This window comes from Chrysochloris asiatica, unplaced genomic scaffold, assembly GCF_000296735.1.
Source record: "Chrysochloris asiatica unplaced genomic scaffold, ChrAsi1.0 scaffold00032, whole genome shotgun sequence".
Classification (NCBI taxonomy): Eukaryota; Metazoa; Chordata; class Mammalia; order Afrosoricida; family Chrysochloridae; genus Chrysochloris; species Chrysochloris asiatica.
In genome coordinates, this window is record NW_006408550.1 from 173,654 (window position 1) to 182,650 (window position 8,997).

Genomic DNA, 8,997 nt, shown 5'->3' on the forward strand with positions numbered 1-8,997 from the left:
ATCTTTCTCCCGCGGAGCGGCTGGTAGTTTCGAACCGCTGACCTTAAGGTTCGCAGCCCGATTCGTAACCACTACGCTACCAGAGCTCCTTCTAGTATGTGAATAATATCCCCCTTGCCCCCCACACCAAGTAGCCACCATAGTGTTTCTTTTATCAAGAAAACCTTTTCTTAACTTTTTATAATAGTGGTCTCATACAATATTTGTCATTTTGTGATTGACCGATTTCGTTGCGCGTAATGTCCTCTAGGAGTCCTGGTGGAGCACTGTGGGATAAAGCACTGAACCACGAGGTCAGTTTGAACCACAAAGTCAGCGAGTCAAACTAACCAGCTGCTCCTCTGAAGCCCTAACAAGATCATTATGAGTCAGAACCGACTCAATAGCACTTACCAACAACAAAAATGTCCTCCATGTTCGTCTATGTTGTGAGGTGTTTTTCAGATTCATCATTATTCTTCAATGTTGCATACTGTTTCATTGTATATACCAAAGTTTGTTTAATCATTCTTCTCTTGATGGGCATTTAGGCTGTCTCTGTCTTTTTGCTATTGTGAATAGTGCTGCTATGAACATGGGTGTGCATATATCTATCCATGTCATGGCTCCTATTTCCTGAGTATATATACCAAGTAGAGGTATTGCTGGGCTATACAGTATTTCTATTTCCAACTTTTTGAGAACGTGCTATACCGTTTTCCACAGTGGTTGTACCATTTTACAATTTCACCAGTAGTAGGGTCCCAGTTTCTCCACCCTCACTAGCATTTGTTATTTTCTGTTTTTTTGAACTTTGCTGTTAATGCTGGAGTAAGATGATATCTCATTGTTGCTTAATCGCAAGGTCAGCAGTTCGAAACTACCAGCTGCTCTGCGGGAGAAAGATGAAGCTTTCTGCTCCCATAAAGATTTAATACAGCCTCGAAAACCCTGTTCAGGGTCGCTATGGGTTGGAACAGACTGAACGGTACTTAACAACAACAACAATGGCTAATGAAGGAGCCCTGGTAACATAGTGGATTACGAGTTGGACTGGTAACCACAAGGTCAGTAGTTCAAATCTACCAGTCGCTCCTAGGGAGAAAGATGAGGTTTTCTGCTCCTATAAAGATTTACAACTTTGGAAACCATATGTAGGATCTCTATGAATCAGAACCGACTCCACAGCACACAACTACCACCAATGGCTAGTGATCATGAGCATTTCTTCATGTTTGTTTGTCGCCTGAATGTCTTCTTTGGTGAAGTGTCTGTTCATGTCTTCTGCCCATTTTTAAATTGGATTATTTGTCTTCTTGTTGTGGAGGCATTGGTTTGTTGTTGTTGTTATTGTTAGGTGCCATCGAGTCGGTACCAACTCATAGCGACCATATGCATAGCAGGACGAAACACTACCCGATCCTAGGCCAACCTCACTACTGTTGCCACACTTGAGTCCATCGATGCTGCCATTTGGCTAATCCATGTTGTTGAGAGTCTTCCTCTTTTTCTCTGACCCTCCACCTTCCAAACATGATATCCTTCTCCAGCAATTGGTCCCTCCTAGTAATATGTCTGAAGTATGAAAGACGAAGTTTGGCCATCTTGGCCTCCAAGGAGCACTCTGACTGCACTTCTTCCAAAATGAGTGTCCTATAAATTTTAGAGAGTAGTTTTTTGTCTGATATGTCATTGCCAAATTTTTGAACTGCAATGGCAGTGGTTCAGACCCACCAGCCACTTAACAGAAACCCTACACATGGTTGTTCTGAGTGAGAACTAACTCAACAGCACATAACAGCATCAATGCTTGTTTGTGCCAAGGTTCCAAATTATTTCCATGCTTTTGTGTATTATCTTATTTAATTCTCCCAAGAACTATGATGGAGGTCCAGTTAACATTTGTATTTCACTATAAGGAAACCGGGGCACAGAGAACCTAAGATCGGGTATTTTCAAAGACGCAGACCCAGAAAAGCCCCTGTATTTCAGCTGCCATGTATTTCTACTTGTGTTCTCTTACCGTTACCCGGGTGCTTGAATGGCTAAGTGGTTTGCATAAGGTTTAACTAGGAAGTTCAAGAGAGAGGAAGAATTTTCTTGCTCACTATAGCAGTTCTCAAATGGTGCTGCTTGGCATAGAAGAGAAAGCAAGGAGATTGAAAAATGCTGTTTTGAGCAGAGAAATGTTCAGTCATTAATTCAACAGTATATATGGAGTGTTTCCCTGTTCCTGTCACTGGATTTATGTTGTTAAGTGCCTTCAAGTCAGTTCAGGTCCAACACATAATGACCTTGTATAGGGTTTCTGAGGCTTTTAAACAGTCTTTGTGGGAACAGAAAGCCTCATCTTTCTCCCATGGAGTGGCTGGAGGGCTGTAACCATGGACCTTGTGATTCATTGTCCAGTGTTCATAATATGGAGCTACCGCGCTCCCCACTGGATATATGGTGGTGGTGGTGGTGGTCAAGTCAGTTTGGTTCCAACTCATAGCAACCCTGTATAAGGTTTCCGAGGCATTTAAAAATCTTTGTGGGAGCAGAAAACCTCATCTTTCTCCCACGAAGTGGCTGGCAGGATGGAACTAGGGACCTTGTGGTTTGCAGTCCAGTGCTTATCGTATGGAGCCACTGTGCTCCCCAGTGGATATATGTTGTTGTTTTTAAGTGTCATCAATTGGTTTCCAACTCATAGTGACCCTATACAGGGTTTCTAAGGAGCAGCTGGTGAGTTTGAACTGCCAACCTTGTGGTCCAGTGCTTATCCTACAGCCCCACACCAGGATGGATATATTGTTGCTATTGTTAAGTGCCATAGAGTTGGTTCCAACTCATAGCAACCCTGTATAGGGTTTCCAAGGAGCAGCTGGTGAGCTTGAACTGCCAACCTTGCAATTCAAACCAATTTTGCAGTTCAGCGCATTAACCTGCTGCGCCACACCAGGACTCCTTGTTGTTGTTGTTGTTAAGTGCTGTCAAGTTGATTCCAACCCATAATAGCTACCTTGTATAGGGTTTCCAAGAAGCAGCTGGTGAGCTTGAACCACCAACCTTGCAGTTCAAATGACTTTGCAGTCTGACACATTAGCCCACAGCGTCACACCAGGACTCCTTAGTGGTGATTAAAACATAGCCTGTCACCATCCTCATGTAGCCTATGATGCCATGGAGAAGACTGACATTACATGAGTACACACACGAGCAGGTGTGTAATAAACATCATGATAGATGCTTTGAGAGGAACCCACAGAATATTTGAGAAAATAACAAGGGGTCCAGGGGACACTTAATTTAGATTAAGGGAGTCAGGGACAGTTTGGGGGAGGTGATGTTTGACTTCAGATCGTACGGATTAGTCAGGCTAAGAGTGTCAGACACAAAGCTGTCTATAATTATGCATATTTATACTTATCTCTAGTGCCTTCTAAGAAGCACGAATATTACAGTAGATTACGAGCTGAGCTGCTAACTGCAAGGACAGCAGTTCAGATCTATCATTCACTCCATGGGAGGAAGATGAGGCTTTTTGCTTCCGAAAAGATTTACAGCCTCAAAAACCCTATGCAAGGTTGCTGTGAGTCGGAACCGACTCCACAACCACCATCACCACCTAGAGTTTTCTGACAAGAATTTTGGATATTCATAATTTTAACTCTGAATTTTCATATTCCCATAGCTAGATACTTGAAACATTACATTTGTCTGTTAAATATAGCCATTATTTCTCTCTACCCATTAGTTCAGATACTTGTATAACACTACTGAATTTTAGAATTATCAAAGTATCTTCAATTTCCTAACTCCCCATAATAAAAACAACATAAAACAAATTTGTCTAATGTCTGTGCTAAGCTCCACAGTTACCATGAAATACTTTTTATTGTCATGTTCACAGTTGTTGCAGAAATTAGAAAATGAAGCGTGCTCTTCTTGGTATGTTTGTAATAAATAACATTAAATTTGAATTTGCGGTCACAAATTTGAAGAAGAGTAGTCATTCGTCAAACTATCTCAGACACTTTCAGAAACTCTTTTCTGATGAAAATAGTCTTCTAGTTGAGATGTACACACTGACTTTATAGAAGTGAAACACCCAGAAGGTCAGAAAAACTCGTATTTGGGTTAGAAACTTCAAGTATTTCTGAAGTGAATCATACTGGTGACTAAATAAAGTAAGAAGACCTTATATGGCAACTTACAATGGCATTTACTTGACCACACCCATGAAAAGTATCTTTAAAAGCATCAATATAATTAAAACATTAGTGGTGGTGGTGTGTGCCATTGAATCAGTGTTGTCTCATATATAACTAACCCTGTATGAAAAAGATCTGCTCCGATCATTTGGTTATCAGCTAAATGCTTAACCATTGCGCCACCAGAACTCCGTATCAAGACTGTGTTAATCATTTCCAAACTGGAAAACCAGAGAAAGCATTGGAAATCATACCAAGAAGCCCACAGACTCACAACTTGGAAAATGTGATCAATGTCATTGAACACTACATGAGAAATTGTTGAATTGGCGTATGTTTTCTTTTGTATATTTTCACCACAATTTTTTAAAACACTGATTTTTAAAAAAGCCCATAGACTGTAATATGTGAAGTGGAATGGGAATTTCTCCTGTTCCATGGAGAAAAAGGATAAATCATTGTCTATTTATAAAAAAAAAAAATTTGGAGATATTTAACTTGTAAGTCTTTCTGTTTATTTGTGCCATCTATTCTATAACTTTGTAACTGCATCATAATCATCTAAATATTTGTTAGTCTTGTTATTGTTGTTAAGTGCCGTGGAGTTGGTTCCGACCCATAGTGACCCTGCACAGAGTTCTTTACGGGAGCAGAAAGCCTCATCTTTCTCCCACGGAACCGCTGGTAGTTTCAAACTGCCGACCTTGAGGTTAGGAGCCCGATTCGTAATAGTCTTGCTGCATTTAAAATTGTGAACTATTTCAAACGTGGAAAAGTACAGAGAATAGCATAATACATATATATGTATCTACCGAGATTTAATTATTCTCTGTATTTTATTGGTTATTTTTCTTCAGTAGTAACCTTCTCTATATAACCAGGTGATATGAACCTACTGAATACTGAAACTAAATACGACATTGCATGTAAAATTACGGATTTGCAGACAAAAATCTCTGTATATAACACAGCATAATGAGGGGTAGAGATCTGTCTATGTGGATTCAATCTAGGCCCACTGTTCACTTGCAGGAATAATTTTTGAGGCAGCTCAGTGACTTGATCAGAAGGGAAGCGATGGGATTGTTAGGATCTTCACACCTAACAAGTATTTTTCTGCTTACATGTACTGTCCTTTGTTTTTGTTTTTCTCTTGCCATCAATTTTATAGATTTGTTATTGCCATCTTCATCTCTCTTTTCTAACTTTCCAATAAATCATGTAAGCCTTTAATTTGAGCAAAAGACCCTTTCCTCTTCATCTATGAAGTTATCAAAAGCACATATATGACCATGAGTCAAGAGTTCTTTCTGTCTTCTAATTCCACTTCTGTCACCAGCTGCTCCATAACCTTAAGCAAGTAGTTCACTCTCATTCCAAGTATCCTCAAAAGGAAGACTTAGTTTAAGATTCTTATCACTCGCCATAAAGACCCAGTGAGGTAGATCACCAGTTTTCTCTGTTTCCTTTTTCCTGATTTACCAATAGATTGACGATGTGTTCTTCCTTTAGGCTGTGAAATTTGAACCATACCATGACAGCGCCCTTGCCAGATTTCTGCTCAAGCATGGTTTAAGAGTAAGTACGTGCATTTGATAACAGTAGGACAATTTAAAAGTTAGCAGGAGTATATTGATAGACCAAGAGCATCATGAATAATAATTTAACCTCCTTATTCCCACTCTCAGAATAAAAGGATTGGTCACTTCTTGTTTTGGTTCTTAAGAAGTGAGATAGCCCAGTCCAGGCACTACCAGCAGAGGTTCGCTGTGATCCTGGAAGCTTATCTGCGGGGTTGTGGTACCGCCATGCTGAATGACTTCACACAACAAGTCCAAGTAATCGAGATGTTACAAAAAGTCACCATTGATATTAAATCACTCTCTGTTGAAAAGTATGACGTCAGTTCCCAAGGTACAGTTCCTACATATCCTTGGTTCTCTTTCTAAATGCTTATGGCTCCAAATGTTGTTGATTCTCTTCTCTCTGAAAGGTAAGTCGCATTCACTAAAGGCAGCCAAAAACACATTTTTAAATCTTCTGTCTGCGTGGAATGAGCACATTTGAAGTTCTCCTTTACAAGTTAATAATTTGTATTATTTATATGTGCATATTTTTAATAATAAAGTTGTAATAATAGATATAAAGCTCTTAGAAAAATGCTTTAATATCATGCAAATGTAAGGTAGATTTAAAAAAACAACAACAACAATTGCACACACTCACACATACAAAATCCAGAAGCAGATTAACTATTTCCAGCAGATTAGGTATTTCCAAATCTACACGTTTTTTTTTCTCCCTATCTTTGAATAAAGGCATACGGTTTTTAAATTTTCAGTCCTTAAAAGTCATGAATTATTGATAAGTTATTTTAAATCTTTGCATTTCTTTGTGTATGTGTGTGCATGCAACAGAGGTGTTATCATCTCCTCTCTGAAGCTAGTTCCAATATCCTCTTCTTGTCTGTACCTTGGGATAATGACTCACTCCTGCGAATTCCCATCATTTTGGATGATACTGCATTTGCATATTGCTACACTAAATTGTCAGAGTCCTGTCATAGCCTGGTGTGATGCTATAGGATAAGCACTGGACTACTAAGCACAAGGTCAGCGGTGCAGCCCTACCAGCTGCCCCTCAGAAACCCTATAGAGAGCCACTATGATTCGACAGCACATCGGCACTGACCTGTGTAGCTTGTCTATGCTTACTATGCGTCGTTAATACATCTTTCTCATCTGTTAAGTTGTCTGAGTCCTGAAGCTAGGGTAGGTCTTTTATTCATTTTCATATACCTAGACCCAGTCCTGGTATGGCGCAATGGGTTAATATGCTGGACTGCAAGGTTGGTTTGAACTGCAAGGTAGGTGGTTCAAATTCATCAGCTGCTCCTTGGAAACCCTATACAGGGTCGCTATGGATCAGAACTGACTCAACGGCACTTAACAATAACCACAAAGACCTAGAACTGTGGTTCATAATGGACATTTAATACTCAGCCGGTATTTTAAGCTTCTGAATATTTTAAACTTCCACACTTGCCCTTTGTTCCTTATCTAATATACCAACAATGCTCTCCTAAAAGTAATAATTGTAATAATTATTATTTACTTTTATTTTTAATAACAAGTAAGAAAGGAAAGCGCTTCATGCTTGGTAAAGGGGAGGGTCAACATAAAAGAGATGGATTGGCACATTGGTAGCAACACTGGCCTCTAACATGAGCACAATTCTGAGACGGTGTTTCACTCTGTTGAGCACAGGACGCTTATGAGTCAGAGCCCACTCGACAGCACCTAACAACAAAGAAAGGAAAACATTTGCACTGTTATCCATGGGGTCATTTTTTTTTTTTTTAATTCAAGGATTTCACCTTTAGAATTTTGTGGGTGTCATATCTTCATGCAACTTCACTTCCTCTTTTGAAAAGAAATGACAGAAGCATAGTTCAATTCCATTTAATATTATCTTCAAACCTCTATTCCCCAAGTCAAATGGCAATTTAAAGCTTCACATGTTGGAATGAAAACTGCAGCATTAATTCCTTAGCACTACTGTCAAAGCATCTTTCTCTACCTGACTGTCTGTGCATGCCATTTCATATATAGTCACATAGTTGTATCCCCCGTTGCAGTATTTGTACATGGTTGTAGTGCTCACAGTAAGCTGGCTTATCTTGCATGTCAGATGGTCAGTTAGTTCCTCAAATACGGGAACTTACCCTCTTTTCCCCTGCTCTACAGCAGACTAAATGTATGTTGTTGTTAGGTATCATCAAGTCGGTACCAACTCATAGTGACCCTATGCACAACAGAATGAAACACTACTCGATCCTGGGCCAACCTCACAATTGTTGCCACACTTGAGCCCATTGATGCTGCCACTTGGTCAATCCATGTCACTGGGGGGTCTTGCTCTTTTTCTCTGACCCTCCACCTTACCAAACATGATACCCTTCTCCAGCGACTGGTCCCTCTTGACAATATGTCCAAAGTATGAGAGATGAAATTTGGCCATCTTGGTCTCTAAGGAGCACTGTGGCTGCACTTCTTCCAACACAGATCTGTTGGTTCCTTTGGCAGCCCATGGCACTTTCAATATTCTTCTCTAACACCATAACTCAAAATAGAATGCTATTAATAAATTGTGGTTGTTAAGAATCATCAAGTTACTTCTGATTACAGTGACCCTGTATAGGGTTTCCAAGGATCAACAGGTGGGTTAGAACCACTGACCTTATGATAAGCATTTTCACTTATCACACTGCTTATCCTAGAACACCACACCAGAATACCATGTTAACAAATTAGGCCTCAGGAACTGTTATAGATTGAACTCATGTAACTTTTTTTTTTTTTTTTTTTTGAACTCATATAACTTTTGTGTGCTTTTGATAATTACAGTTATTTTACAACTTAAGCAAAAGCTTGAAAACCTGCAGAATTCTAATCTTCCGAAAAGCTTTAGAGTTCCGTATGATCCTGGACTGAAGGCAGGAGCTCTAGTGGTAGGTGTCAGCCTGATGATTCTGTGTTGTCTCTCTGTTGTGGAATTGTCTGTGCATGGTCTGGGGGGTCAGTAATTTAAGAATGGACATCTTTTTTAGAGATGGAGACACTGAAGAGACTTAGGATGGACTTCTGTCAACTTCTTTGGTAATCACTACTAAAAGTTTCAAGAACTCTGGTAGTGTAGTGGGTATGAATCGGGCGGCTAACCTCACAGTCAGCAGTTTGAAACTACCAGCTGTTCCGTGGGAGAAAGATGAGGCTTTCTGCTCCCGTAAAGATTTACAGCCTCGGAAACCCTGTACAGGGTC

General features: G+C 39.9%; 1 protein-coding gene across 1 annotated transcript in view; it reads left to right on the forward strand.

Annotated features, from left to right (window-relative positions):
- Positions 1-8,997, forward strand: part of PIK3CG (phosphatidylinositol-4,5-bisphosphate 3-kinase, catalytic subunit gamma) — a 41,960-nt gene that overhangs the window by 9,306 nt on the left and 23,657 nt on the right. The window contains exons 3-5 of the mRNA XM_006859266.1: positions 5,688-5,753; positions 5,864-6,089; positions 8,582-8,685. Of these exons, the coding sequence (XP_006859328.1) occupies positions 5,688-5,753; positions 5,864-6,089; positions 8,582-8,685 (396 nt within the window). The remainder of the gene's footprint in view (positions 1-5,687; positions 5,754-5,863; positions 6,090-8,581; positions 8,686-8,997) is intronic.